At 55.3% G+C, this 14,714-nt stretch overlaps 1 protein-coding gene across 6 annotated transcripts in view; it reads left to right on the top strand.

Moving 5' to 3' along the window:
* ARID3B (AT-rich interaction domain 3B) overlaps positions 1 to 14,714 on the top strand; it is a 71,062-nt gene that overhangs the window by 44,036 nt on the left and 12,312 nt on the right. For 3 of the 6 annotated variants that reach the window (XM_032342448.1, XM_032342445.1, XM_032342446.1), the window contains 5 exons: positions 3,454 to 3,637; positions 4,715 to 4,995; positions 5,101 to 5,355; positions 6,714 to 6,815; positions 8,870 to 11,319. In XM_032342448.1, the coding sequence (XP_032198339.1) occupies positions 3,454 to 3,637; positions 4,715 to 4,995; positions 5,101 to 5,355; positions 6,714 to 6,815; positions 8,870 to 9,033 (986 nt within the window). In that variant the 3' untranslated portion in view covers positions 9,034 to 11,319. Of the gene's footprint in view, positions 1 to 3,453; positions 3,638 to 4,714; positions 4,996 to 5,100; positions 5,356 to 6,713; positions 6,816 to 8,869; positions 11,320 to 14,714 lie in introns of those variants that run through there. The other 3 variants (XM_032342449.1, XM_032342447.1, XM_032342450.1) reach the window with 2 other exon arrangements.

Here is a 14,714-nt window from a genome sequence, read left to right as displayed (position 1 = left end):
TAGAAGTTCTGCAGAGGGCCAGGTTCTGGGAAGAACACGCCCAGTCTCCTTATCCACTGATCTCTGAACCAGGGTGCCTGGCTGGACCACAGAGCGTGACTGTGGGGGCCACCACCTGGTCCCATGTACCCCAGACCTGTGCTTTCTCCCCAGAGGGGCTAGGAAGAAGTCACTGTTGGTTAGATTTATAGCTTTGACTTCAAATGGCACTTTCTGAAACCTTCCTTGTCTTCTCAGCCCCCCTACCTGCCTGTTTCCCCCTCCTGAAGCAGTTCTCAGCCTCTTGCAGTCACATTCTATGACTATAAAAAGGGGCATATTTTTTTTTCATGAAATTTCTACAGCTAAAACATTATTATCTTTCAGAGAAGCCACCTCAGATAACTAGACAGTCCAGTGATTACTCAGAGTAAATGTATAATTCCTCTCTAGGGACTTGCCTCCAGAGGCAGTGTGAGCCACACCTGAGAACCTCTCACAACTCATCTTCAAATAAAATCCGTATAAACAGCCCGGTCACTTCCTGTTCTCCTGACTTCCTTCCATGAATGACCATTTCTAAACGTAAAATACACCCTTTATGTTTGAAGGTTTACCACCATTGGAGATTCTAATGAAAATAACGCCAACTCAGAAGGCCATTTGCAAATGGATCTCCAAAACCGCAGTGTAGCTGGTTCTCAAAGGTGATTGTTCTGGAGAAAGCGGTCGGCTGGGCAAGCCCCTGCCTGGTGCTTACACACGCAGCCGCACCCATCCGGGTCTGGCACAGACCCGGCCGCATTCCGCTCTTTAACCCCTGCTTCCTCTTCTCTTCCACCCCACTGAGTGCAGTCATAGATTCTTTACCTTCTCAAGGACCCCCAGCTCTCCATCCATTCTGCTGCTGCTGGTCCACTTTGCGTGGGACATGGCCACAAAGAGTTTACGCACACTGGGCCTCTGTACCCCCAGGCTCTTTACTAAGGGTCGTGACCCTAATGAACCTGCTGGGACCTGAGAGGAGAAGGGGACTTCAGCTCAGGGCTGTCAGCCTCAGACACGTGATGCTGGGGACGGGTCTGGTGGGCACACTGCCAGCACAACAGACGTGCGACTGAGGGTCCCCGTTGGGTAACCCATAGCTGGTTGTTTTGACTTTGAGAAACACCTTCTTTTTCCATGTGCACGGCAGTTTAATCTATTAAACACTCTAATACTTAAGGAGTGGTGAAGGAGAAGCAGTCTCTGTCTGCCTTCACAGAGGTTGCAGTCCTCCTGGAATGCCTGGTGAACGTACGTGAGACAGAGACTAATCACCTGATGAGCTTGTAGGGCTTGTAGTAGGAATTCTGAGAGAAAAAATCCCTCCAAACTGGGGTAGTTAGAAGATTCTTCCTGAAGGCCAGTGTGGAGAGGATTTGAGCAGAGGCAGGTCACATGAGGCTTGATGAGGGAGAGCACGAAGCAGAGAGTGGAGTAGAAATGAGCCTGGTTTGGGGAGGGTCGTGAGGAGACCGAGCTAGAGAGTGAGAGAGCGCGTCATCAGGATGCTTGAAACACTTCAAAGGCAGTCATTCAAGGGGTGTGTGGGACCCGGGTGATGAGACCGGGTAGGCGTCAGGGTCTGTGGGTGTGGAGCAGGAGAGTGAGTGTCGTCGTGGCTGCAGTGCGCACGTAGAGTACGTGGGTAAGAGGCCGCCATGGGCGGAAAGGAGGGGCTGGCTTTGGGGATAACGGTGGGCTCAGGGTGAACATTCTGACTTGGAAGTGAACAGGTCACCCTGAAGATGTCCTAGAAGTTTCTGGAAATGGGAGGGGACCTTGAGAGTGGTCTTCCAGAGTCTCCAGGTGGTGCCATGAGGATGTGACCTGGCCTGGGCCGTGTGTGTGCTCGGGCAGACGGGCCTCCCACAGGAGGCAGACCTTAGCCCTGTCCTGCCAGGAGACCAGCTCTGCCTCACCAGGAATTCGTTTTATCGTTCAGAGCAGCACAGGGAAGAGAAGTTAACCAACACAAGCTGTGTGTCCTGGCCATGTACCCACAGTATCTCCTAGTTTACCTGTGAACCTTTGGGTCTAACACTGTGACCCCTTTGTGTTTGAGCCTCCGAGGACCAGCTGACCAAGACAGAGTTCTGGAGGACCTCCTGCTCCCTCCTCACACTTAGAAAAGAGGTCAGGTGCTGCCACACAGGTCCGTCCCCCCCCACCCCCCCGCCGTGTTCCTGCTGCTTGCTCTTCTTGGGACTCTTTGCTCCGTTCCCTCACGTGAATTACCCTGTGAAAGAGCTGTACGAAGCCCGCATTTCAGGGCTGGGAAGAAAATACCATTCCATGACCAGAAAGAAAGAAGCAGGAGGAGCTGAGACAAACAGCACTTCTCGAAAATCAAGCTGGCTTACCGGCCTCCAGTTAGTCAGTGAGGCCTCAGTAAGACCAGGGCGGTGGGAGGGGGCCGAGGCCGAGAGGAGCAGCCTGTGTGCAGTACAAGGAGTTTGTCATCAAAAGGCAACAAGTCTCAAACACTGCCCCGGCCGGTGACCCTTCCCTGTGGAATTCTCCCCTCTGACCTCTGGATCATTAATCCTGAGGCTGCCAAATGACAGTCATCCATCACGCCTCCTGCCTAGCATCCCAGTGGCCTGTGAAAGGGCCCCGGGCCCGCCCTCCCTGCCGTCCCCTGGTGCTCATTAGTGGGCCTTCCTGCCTGGTGCCAGGCTTCCTAATCAAGTCCCCGGCTCCTCTCACTTCCCTTCGGGGCCAGTGGCGGAAGCCACTCTGACCCTCCCTCTTTCAGAGGCCAGGGAGGGATGGAGCGGTTAGTGGGGAGAGAGTCGTTCAGTGGCTTTTCATCCCCTGGAGACATGGTGTCCAGCAGCTCCTTTGACTGGTGGAGACAAGGGAGAGAAAACATTTCTCTGTCCTGCTGCAGGAGAGGAGGAAGCAGGCGGTATGCAAATGAAAACACTGTTACACTGTGTACACTGTTAAAAGGGCGCCAGAGCTGTGCATGTAGGGGGGCGGGCGGGGGCGGTGGAAGGTGGCGGGGGGGGGGGGGGGGGGCGGTGCGCAGAGCAGCATCTTCTGAAGGCCCCAGAGGAGTGTGAGTTACCACATCATTAGGAAAGAATCTGGACTCATCCTGCTAGTCAAAAAAAAAAACAAAAAACAAAAAAACAAAGCAAAACCCCACAACAACTCAACTTTGAAGCCATCTAGTGCAGCCCTGTTATTTACAGATGGGAGGACAGAGCCAGAGAGGCTCACAAAGCCTGTGAGTTGGACCTGTGTTTCTGCTCATCCCAAGGAGAACTGGCAGCTAGTCTGATAGCTTCCAGCTTTGGGAATTTGAGTCCGATTAAAGCAGATTCGTGACCATATTTCCAACTCCGCAAAAGCTGGGCACATGCATATGTCTTCTTTCTCTGCTTGATGACGCAACACTTTTTTTCTCTATTTGGACAATCCCAGGGACCCCCATCAACCGAATCCCCATCATGGCCAAGCAGATCCTGGACCTGTATATGCTATATAAGCTGGTGACAGAGAAGGGGGGCCTGGTGGAGATCATCAACAAGAAGATCTGGCGGGAGATCACCAAAGGCCTGAACCTGCCCACATCAATCACCAGCGCCGCCTTTACCCTGAGGACCCAGTGAGTGGCTGGGGCCCCAGGGAAAGGAAGCTGATCTGGGAGAAAGGGGATGTTTTAACCTAGAGGAGAGGAAGGAAGGAAATTCCACTGTACAGAGGGCAAGATGGGAGGAATTCTCAACGTAGCCAGGAGCTTTCTGAGACGAATCTCTTTCTAGACCTGGGTGATCGTGAGAGCCACCATTTCCCAAGTGTCTCCCTAGGCTACTTTGCTATTCTATTTCTTTCAGACCTCACCATCAACCCTGTGAGATAGGTGTTATCTCATTTTTCAGGAAACAGAAACAGAGTCTCAGAGTTTAAAAGGTTTGATCAAGGCCATACCAACTAGTAGTGGTAGAACTGAGATTCCCCCCTGGGCTTCTGGCCCTGTAGCCACTCTTTCCAGGACATTGTTTCTGACGAGACACCTCCGCCCTAAGCCTAGCCCCTCCTACCCAACACTCCGCCTGCCCAGCAACAGAGGACCTGGGATTTGGACCTATTTTCATCATCATCTGAGTTAATTATGGGGGTCATAGGAGCAAGGGAACCAAGAGTAGCATCAGAGAGTGAGGGCCGAGGGGAACCCATTCACTGCATCACACTGGGTGTTGCTCTCTGGAGACTAAGGAATGAGCATCAGTGAGGCAGTACGCTAGAAAGAAGGGCTCCTTCTCTCAAGGTTCTTGGATAGAGAAGTGCTTCTTACGATATGTGATGCAAAGAAGGACAGGAAACATTGCTCCTACCTGACCTGGCTGACTCAGAATGGTGAGGGCATCTAGGAGCCAGGAAGACATTGCAAAAACGTGTCTAAACAGCACCTAAAATGGTGCCCAAACAAACAGAAAACGGGAGTGAAGATGTCCTTTCTTTCTTTTAAAGAACAGTTTCCTCCAGTTGGAGCAGAGTTTTGGTACAGTGTTGAGTAGCAGCTAGAGGGGCCTGGGACAGGGCATCCGGCCACCCTGGACCTTCTCTTCTGCCAAGTGACCCTGTGTCCCAGAGGCCTGTCCCACAGAGAGCCATAAACTTAAACTGGGTGGCCTCTGGTACCGTTCTGGATTATTCTCCTCCCTTCCTTCCTTCCCTCCAGGTACATGAAGTATCTCTATGCCTATGAGTGTGAGAAGAAAGCTTTGAGCTCCCCGGCCGAGCTCCAGGCAGCCATTGACGGCAACCGGAGGGAGGGCCGGCGGCCTAGCTACAGCTCCTCCCTCCTTGGCTACTCGCCCGCTGCCGCCGCCGCTGCCACTGCTGGGGCCCCTGCCCTTCTCTCCCCACCCAAGATCCGCTTCCCTATCCTCGGGCTGGGTTCCAGTAGTGGTGCCAACGCCAGCAGCCCTCGGATATCCCCAGCAGCCACTCTCAGGAAAGGTCTGCAGGGCCCGGGGGGAGGAGGGTGGGCAGGGCGGGAGTGGCAGAGCCCACTGTCAGGTGGGGAAGAGGGTTGTGAATTTGTGAATCTGGTGCCTTTGCCAGGTGATGGAGTCCCGGTGACGACAGTGCCCGTGCCAAATCGCCTGGCTGTGCCCGTGAGCTTGGCAGGCCAGCAGGCCGGTACCCGGACGGCCACGCTGGAGCAGCTGCGGGAGCGGCTGGAGTCAGGGGAACCCCCTGAGAAGAAGGCACCCCGGTTGTCAGAGGAGGAGCAGCGCCTGGTGCAGCAGGCCTTCCAGCGCAGCCTGTTCACCATGGCACGGCAGTTGCCCATGAAGATCAGGATCAACGGCAGGGGTGAGCGCTGGGCCCCGGGCAGGGCCTCCCCCGTTCTGGGTGCTGACATGGGCTCCCCTGAGGGGCCCGTTTACCTCCCAGAACCATCTTAGGGCCAGAAAGCCACATGGGGCTTCTGTGGCCACTGGGACCTCAGCTCACCAAGCTGACCAGAAATTGCCTCAGGCAGCACCCTGTTCTCCGGCCAAAAAAAGGAGTTCTAGGAGGAGGAGGGGCCAGAGGCCCTCAGGGACAGCTGCTGTGCTTCTCTTCCTCACTAGCCTTTTGATCTGTCCAAATGAAAGGGCTTAGCCTTCCCCTGCAGTGCCTCCCCGGATGTAGATCTGGGCTGTGGGCGGAAGGCAGCATCTCCCCAGGGAGGCCAAGTGCCTCAGGCCAGGTTGCCTGTGATCCTCCGAACCATGGGGAAAGAGGAAATACAAGTTTGGCAGCATCGTTGACATCCTTCCCTTCCCCTCCTCATTTTTCAAGTGCCCTGCCTTCTCCTCTCCAGAATCACACACTCCATGCCCCTTGTTCCTCCTTTCTCCCCCCAACCCCATGCACATTTTCTTTGCTATTCTTGCCCTTGATTCTATCGCAGAACAAACTTGAGCAAGCACGTGATGGGAAGAAGTCAGGTGTGGAGGGAGCTGTGCGTATTTGCTGGCACTCCCTGAGTTGCTCCCAGCTGAGGAGCAGAAGGACGCTGGCAGCAACAGCTCCGCTCTGTTCCCTCCCCTCTCAGGGCTGGTGCCTCTGGTCCTGCAGCAGCCAGACACGAAAAACAGCTCATTTGGAAGAATTCTTGGCTGCATGGTGAAAGGGCAGAGTCTGGGGTGAGCCAGGCAGAGGCCCTGGGTGCCAGCACCTGCAGCTTTGTACAGATGGTCAGGTTGAAATGGGTTATAGGTGCCAGCCCCACACTGGGTAGGCAGACCCTCTCCTTGAGGACCCAGCCCACTTAAGGAGAGGAGGAGGAGGAAAGGCAGGTTCTCCAAGGTAGTGACTAGGTCTTCCTCATCTCCGTTTCCCCAGATGGGTGGTGGGTGCTTAGTTAGGGTGACCAAATCACGTTGAAAGTGTTAGTGTACAGCTGGGAGCTGGGTCAGTGCCTTACTGCCTGCGATCCCTTTCCTTGGACCCCAGAGGAGTGGGGGAGTAAGTGGCTCAACCGAGAACGGAGAAAGCAAGTGATAGGCCATTGGCAAGCCTGGGTTCTCTTGCCAGATCTGACCCTCAGGAGAAGGTTGTAAGGATGCTTTCTGGATGTGGGAGGCCTCGGCCAGCGTGGCCAGTCCAGGCGAGTGGGAGGGCCTCGGAGAGGACACCGCAGTGCTAGGAGGCCTGACCAGGCCTGCTGTCTCCCTTGTCCCCAGCAGAAGACAGATCGGAGGCCTCGGCTGCAGCACTGAACCTGGCCACAGGCAGCATCGGGAGCATCAACATGTCTGTGGACATCGATGGCACCACCTACGCAGGTAAGGCTCTCGGAGCTGTCATGGGGGCCACGGAATGGTGGCCCTGGCTGGTCCTGCTTGTCACGCTCCCGTCTGAACCCTTTTAGGGCTAGCTTTCTTATATGTAGTCTCAAGGGTTGAATGGTTTTTCCAGCCTAGGAGAAGCTGAGGGTTGCTAATGGGATGACAGGTTCTCCCCCAACCAGCTTTGACAGAACCATAGAAACCCTCCGTCTGACCCTTTTGACCAATGGCTGGCTTGTTAATTGCAACTGTCCTTGAGTGTGAAGCTCTGTAATTTACTCCATCCCCTTTCCCTAAATATCATGTCCTGAGCCACCTCCGCCACTGCTGTCAGGGTCCTGTGACGCACCGCTCTCCTCCAACTAGCTCAAGCCCGCTCTCCCTGAACACCTCCTGTTGTTCCCTTTGTTCACAACCGACCAAGGGCTGACAGGCAGGCGGAGGAATCCGAGTGTGGCTGAAGCAGCCCCTGTGTATAGGATCCCACCCAGTCCTTCCCAGTTGTCCCTCTCAGTCTAGTTGGGCAGTGGTTTGTTTGTTGGCTGGTGGTGGGTTTAGCACCTCCACCAGGTCTTTGCAGTTGCTAGAAACCAGCCCTTTCCCCAGCCCCATGTCTTTGGTTTAGGTGTGCGTTTGGGAACGAGCCCGCCCACTCCTGCTACGAGTAGCTTGATGGGTGGGCCAGGGGAGCCCAGGCCTGCTGGCCTCGTGTTAGATGGCGGGCCCGGGACGTGCCCCATGGAGGGTCTTAAAGCTGCACCTTCCATCACCCTGGGGCATTTCCTCAGGAAGTGCTCTGTCCTTTGAATGCTCCTCTTAGCTGGGTGCAGGGCCCCCGTGGGGCGCCGCACTGCAGGCCTCATGCTCTGGCTGGCTCTCTGCTGGGCCACTGGCGCTGGGCCTTGGCGCTGCAGCCCAGGAATGGCCGGAGTTCCTGGGGGGCAGCCTGCAGAGACGCAGTAAGGCCAGTCAGATGGGGAAGGCCTCTGCCTGACATGGGGGGGCCCCTCGAGGAGACCAGGCGAGCCAGCAGGCAAGACCTAGGTGTCTTTTGCCATCTGGTGGTGTTCTATGGTCTAGGAGTCTGGGAGGCTGTGAGTGGGTCCACGGAGAAAGCAGGGAAGAAGGGGATCTGTGTCTGGAGCTAATAATGCTGTCATCCTCTCTCAGGAGAAAGGAGGGAATAAATGCCTCCTTCTCTCAGAACGGGGAGCAGTCAGAAGAGAGCTGAAGGTTTCCCAGCCCTCACCTGCCTCAACCCCTGGTCCCCTGTTCCCACCTGTGCCCCTTTGTCAGTGGGTGTGCAAGTTGCACTGGCCAGGAACCAGGAAGTTGTCCCCGAAGGCCCCCCGAGCCGCTTGGACCCTGCTACTCTGCTCTCTGCCCCCTCTTGCTGCCTCGCACCCCACTGCCCCGGTTTGGGCCTCTCCCCGCTGTTGGAGTAGCTTCCTGGCAGGCCCCAATTCCTCCCAGCCCCACAGAGAGCATTTTAAAACACAGATCTCATCATGTCCCTCTTCTAAAAACCCTCAGGGGCGTCCCCATCACCAAGGTGCAGGGTGAGACCCTTCCCCCAAGAGGCATACAGGCCTCCTGTCTCTGTGGCCTCCCCAGAGGGCACTCGCCTTCTGCACCCCTCCTCCTGCTCATGAGTCCCTGCTGCCAGGCAGCCTCCCCACCACAGCCCTGCCTGGCTCTGCTCTGCCTGGCATGACAGCCCTTCCTCTGACCATGCTTTCTGCCATCCCAGGCGCGCTCTCCTCCTCCGGAGCCTTTCCTGACTAGCCGGGCCTTGCCTTCTGAGCCCTGCTCTTGGTTCCTTCCATCCCCATCCCACTGCACCCACACGGCACTGGGGACGTCTCCTGAAAAGCATGGCTTACCTCTCTGCCCCCTGGCCGGCCCTGGAGCACCTGAAGGGGGAAGGTGGAAGGCATGCGGGACTTGGTCGGAGGCGCAGGGTGCGGAGGGGCGCACACCTGCGGGGCCAGAGCGCACAGGCCCCATGTCTCCTCAGCTGCTCACACTCACTACCCCCCACCGCCCCTCAGGTGTGCTGTTCGCCCAGAAGCCTGTGGTCCACCTGATCGCGGGGCCCACCCCCCAGAGCGTGGGTGGCAGCGCCAGCGGCAGCAGCAGCTCTCACTGCTCACCAAGTCCTACCTCGTCCCGGGGCACCCCCAGCGCCGAGCCCTCCACCAGCTGGTCCCTCTGAGGGGCAGGACCCAGCTCCCCATGCCCCACTCTCCTGTCGAGAGTGAAGGAGGTTGATGCACAGAATTTACCTCATCTCACGGAGCCCATGTCAAACACCATTTGGCCAGACTAGAGTTTGGACGTGTCCGTCTATCCAGGCTTCGTTCAGGTCCTGCTGTACTCTGGGGACAGGGAGAGGCTGCAGGGGCAGGACAGGGCAGCGTTGTCCAATCAGGGATCGTCCTGGAGAACTGGGCGGGGTCTGCCGGCATCCAGCTTCCTTCCTCCTTGGTTCCCAGGCCACCTCCCGTCCCGGGCACGGTGTATCGACAATCTGTAAGCCGGCACAGGGCTGGAGGCCCTCCACAGCCCTTCCCCTTTAATTTATTGCCCTTCCCCTTCCCTCTGTCATGACCCCAGGGTCACTGGCCTCTTCCCTTGCTCAGTCCTCCGATCTTTAACTCCCATGTGGGGCTGTGAGAGCCGAGGACCATGCCTTTGTGGCCCTTCACTCCTGAGCATGGGATGGGGCCCTCCTAACCTGCCTTCCCTACCATTTTTGGTTCCAGGGGTGTGGGTCCCTCAAATTCAAGTCTTGAGACAGTTCTCAGGGCCCTATACTCCCCTTTTAGTGGTCCCAGGAAGGGGCACACGAGGGCAGTCCTCAAGGTCCAGGGCTTACTGGGTACCTGCTGAGGGAGAAGCAGAGCCACAGGGGGCTGCCCAGGCAGGCCCTGGCACCCGTTTCACACTGACCCTTTTCTGGCCCTCCCAGACCTCACGCCTTCACTCACCCTTGTTGGCCAGCTCTCCCAAGAACAGCCCACTTGTCCCTTGGGCCCTCCCTTCTCATGGGGTCACCTCAGCCCCAGCATCCCCAGACCTGCTGATGTCAGGTTCATTGAAATACCTCAGATTTGTAATTGTTGATGTTCTTCAGGAAGTATTTGCATCTCTGAAATCCTTTTTATATGTGTTTTGCTGACTTTTTTGTTTTTAATTTTTATTGTTGTTATTGTAGCACCAAAGAAATGAAAGCAGATTATCCCCAAAGCCGAGCAAACATTTGGTACCCCAGCCCCTCCAGCCCTTTGCTAAGACCCCAGTGAGGAGGCGGGGAGGCAGGCAGGAGAGATGACTCAGGGATCACAGTGGTGGGGAAGGCAGTGGAATAAGAGGCCTGTGCTCTCAAAGGTTGGGTCCTGAGACCACACAGTTCGGGAGATGGCCCCTGACCCATTTCATGCTAGAGCAGGGCTTGTCCCACACCCCTCCCTGGCTCCCCAGGATGGGGACAGAATGGTTGCCCTTCACTCAGCATTCCCATCTCAGGGTAGGGGCAGGACAGAGAGGCTGAGCCGCCCCAGGGGATAAGGAGATGCTCTTGGAAGAGGGGAGAACTCCGTCCTCCTCTGGGACCCTGGGCTGGAGCAGGCTGCTCCGGTGTTGGAAAGATGACTGATTGCCACGCAAGGCTCACCTCTCATTGAGTAGGCCCTGCAGAGCTCCTGGAACACCACCCACTGTAACGTCATCAGGCTCTGGTGGTGACAGGCCACGCCGCCTGCAGGAGCCCTCGCATGACTAGCATTCTGCCCTATGAAAGGAAAGGGAAATCAAAAGCTTGAGCACAAAACAGCTACCTCAGCCTGGTGAGCCGCAGCTCTGCTGGACTGCCATCTTCTCGCCCCTTCCCCGGCCTTCCACGCACTCGCTCTCCCACACACACTCTCACACAGCCCTGCCGCTGGGGCCTGACCCTCTTCTGGCCTCAGGAGCCTTCCCGCCTTACCCACTCTGGTCAGCAGAGAAGGGCCTCTGGGATCTGGTGCCATGAAGGAGCCCAGTTGGCTGGCGCTGGGCCCACCTGAAAGTGTCGCAGCATTTGGCCAGTTTGTCTTTCTCAGGGGTTTGGTCACGAAGGATGGACTCTTCCCAGCCAGAGGATGCGGGGACAGCATACTGAGGCTTTCTGGTCATTAGATCCTCTCCCCTTCCCCAGGCAGCTTGAAAGCCCAAGAGTGGGGATGCCAGCAGGTGTCCCAGGAGCAGGGACCCTGGCAAGAGAAGCTTTCCCGGAAGGCCTCAGGGCAGGCCGTGGGCCAGGACTGCTCCGGCTCCTCCCCTCCCCTCCCTGTCTCTGTGTACTCTGGCCAGGAAAATGTGCTAGCACATGGGTAGCCTAGGCAGTGATAAATACCTCAAATGTCCTCTTGCAGCAAGTGTCTGTATATGTGGTGGTTATTTTCTATCCTACATGTTCTCGAATGTTTATATTTCAATAAACCTCTACCTCTTCACACAAGCAGGTCTCTCGGGTGCTTTCTGTGACTGTCCAAGACAAGAGGGCAGCAAGACCCCAGAATGCTCAGCCCTTTTTTCTGCCATGAGGCACATCCTGTGGCTACAGCTCAGTGTCGGTGCAACCAAAAGAAGTGGGGAGGGAGGGAAAGCATGGGGGATCTCTAACTGCCCTCCTCCGCAACAATGCATACCCCACCTGTCCGTGCAGCCCTCTGAGGCAGAGGGGGACCTCTTTGCCATTTGGAAGTACTAGCAAATGCGGGAGACACTGGGACAGCCTCGAGCCTCTCTCGCTGATTTCTAAAGACCTTTTGAAAGAAATCATGAGTCCTTTAGTGTTTTGTTTTGTTTTTTAAGATTTTATTTATTGATTTGAGTGAGAGAGAGAGAGCAGAAGTTGGAGAAAGATGGAGAAGCAGACTGCCCGCAGAGCAGGGAGCCCAACTCGGTGCTCAAATCTGAGCACCCCAGGATCACGCTTAACCAACTGAGCAACCCAGGCAGGTGCCTTTTTAGTGCTTTTTAAAAAAAGTAATCTCTACACCCAGCGTGGGACTCAGACCCACAACCCTGAGATCAGGAGTTGCCTGCTCAACCGACTGAGCCAGCCAGGCACCCCAGTTCTCTAATAACTGGTAACCAGCAGTTGGTATCACACCTGACAGCTTCCTGTGACACCGCAGGGGACTGCCACGTGGAGCCGCAGTGGGCCTAGCCTACAAGGGCACAGAGATGAGGAGAAGCAGAGTCCAGAGACCTCCGAAGTGGAAACAGTGCACATGACTGCAGGGGTGGAGGTGCTGAGGGAGAAAGTGGCAGATGAGTAAGGCTCCTGACAGACCTGGAGAACCTAGAAGAGCAAGGCAGCAGGCCACTGCAATTCTGTCCCATTTCAAGTTAACAAGAAAAAAGAGTATCTCAAACTCAAATTAGCCACTCCAAAAGACTACTGAAAGATACTGGTATTTAAAATGGCAAACTGGGGACGCCTGGGTGGCTCAGTTGGTTGGACGACTGCCTTCGGCTCAGGTCATGGTCCTGGAGTCCCGGGATCGAGTCCCGCATCGGGCTTCCGGCTCCATGGGGAGTCTGCTTCTCTCTCTGACCTTCTCCTCGTTCATGCTCTCTCTCACTGTCCCTCTCTCAAGTAAATAAATAACATCTTAAAAAAAAAAAAAAAACATAAAATGGCAAACTGGGGGTGCCTGGGTGGCTCAGTGGGTTAAGGCCTCTGCCTTCAGCTCGGGTCATGATCCAATTTGGCTCTGGGATCGAGCCCCGCATCTGGCTTTCTGCTCCGCAGGAGGCCTGCTTCCTCCTCTCTCTCTCTCTGCCTACCTGCGATCTTTCTCTGTCAAATAAATAAATAAAATCTTTTTAAAAATAAAAATAAATAAATAAAATGGCAAACTGGGGCTGGGAGGGTGGGGGATGCCTAGGTGGTTAAGCATCTGCCTTCAGCTCAGGTCGTCATCTCCGGGTCCTGGGATCGAGCCCAACCTCGGGCTCCCTGCTCAGCGAGGAGTCTGCTTCTCCCTCTCCTGCCTGCCACTCAGCCTGTTTATGCTTTCTCTCTCTCATCAAATAATATCTTTTTTAAAAATTCACAAGATTTTTAAATAAAATGACAGACTGGGAGAAGGTGCAACACAAAGTGTGTGTGTGTGTGTGTGTGTGTGTGTGTGTGTGTGTGTGTGTGTGTGTGAATGCTTACTGTTAAAAGTTAATGGCTTAGTCTTTAAGCATCTGCTTTTGGCTCAGGTCATGATCCCAGGGTCCTGGGATGGAGCCCGGCATCCGGCTCCCTACTAAGCAAGCCTACTTCTCCCTCTGCCTGCTGTTCCCCCTGCTGTGCTCTCTCTGTTAAATAAAATCATTTAAAAGGGGGGTGGGGTGGGCAAAAAGAAGGGCTGGGGAGAGGGGGCAAAGTCATGAACAGGTGTTTTTTAGAAGAGGAAATAAAAATGCCTGGACTTCATTGCGATCAAGGAAATCCACAGAAAACCATTCCATGCCATCAGATTGGCACAAACTTTAGTTTTACAGTACTGGGTCTTGGCAAGGATGGGGAGTAATGGAAACTTTCACAGACTGCCAGGGAGTGTAAATTAGTCTAACCACTTTGGAAAACACTTTAGCATTACCTAGTGAAGTGACACATGCCCAGCAATTCTGCTCCTAGTTTTATACCCCAAAGGAACTACAAGGGTGCCCCAGGAGCCCTGACAGCAAATTTCTGAAGACGTGTGTGCTGTTTAAATTCTTTGAATGAGGGGTGCCTGGGTGGCTCAGTAGATTAAACATCTGCCTTCGGCTTGGATCATGATCCCAGGGTCCTGGCATTGAGCCCCACATCAGGCTCCTTGCTCAGCGGGGAGTCTGCTTCTCCTTCACCCTTTCTCCTGGCTTGTGCTGTCTCTGTCTCTGTCTGTTCTCTGTCTTAAATAAATAAAATCTATAAAAAATAAAGCTGTTTGCATGAATTAACTACTTGGATCCTCTACACATTTATGAGATGGGACTATTGTTCCCATTTTACAGAGCAGGAGACTGAGATGCGGAGAAGTTGAGTAACTAGCGTGAGGTCCTTTAGCTAGTGAGAACTTGTAGAGGGGTTATAATTCAGTGGCGACAGCGCCCAGAGCCTGCCCTCCCAGGAACGGCTAAGCATTCTATACACATTGTCTCATTTCCACTCCACCCACACCCTTATGAGGCAGTGAGTTTGTTCATTTTACAGATGAAGAAACTGAAGAGCAGAGATGTGGCCAAAGTCACACATCTGGTGAATAGCTGAGCGAGGAATGGACTCTGATCAGCTGCCCTAACTCGTCGTGCATGATCCTCTCTTCAGTGAGGGGCAGGGGCAAGCCAGCCCGGGGACAGAAAGAAGCAGAGGTTGAGGCGGGGCGGGGGTTAGGTGTCCCAAGTCTCCGTTCTGCCCACGTGCCCTTTTCTCTGCACAGCCGGGAGTCGCCTGTCGGCCACTAGCAGCCCCAACGTTCTCCAAGGGCAGCGGCCCGGGTTCCGCGCCGCAAACTCCCCCCATCTCATTGGCCAGAATTGGTCACGTGTTCTCCACATAGCCAGTGGGGGCGAGGGGGCGGAGCAGGGAGGGAAGCCCGGACGCCGGCTGCACCTTCTGCGGGTCCCTGCCCAGAAGGAAAGGGGAGTCGGTGGCTTGCGGCTTCTGGAGGGAGGTTCAGAATCACCACCGGAGGGAAGGGAAGAAGGAACGGACCAGAGAAGCAGGACCGGGACGAGTGGGGGTCCTGCTACGCTTGGAAACAGTGAGGTACAAAGCCGACCGCTGCTGGGACACAGGGACCGACAGGAAGGCCGGGGCGGGGTTGCGCTGTGCGCCCGGAAGCAAACCGGAGCGGGTCTGGGCGGTGA

The sequence above is a fragment of the Mustela erminea genome, chromosome 5 (genome assembly GCF_009829155.1).
Source record: "Mustela erminea isolate mMusErm1 chromosome 5, mMusErm1.Pri, whole genome shotgun sequence".
Taxonomy (NCBI): domain Eukaryota; kingdom Metazoa; phylum Chordata; class Mammalia; order Carnivora; family Mustelidae; genus Mustela; species Mustela erminea.
Note: the sequence above shows the minus strand (reverse complement) of the source record. Positions and strands in the feature narration are given on the sequence as shown.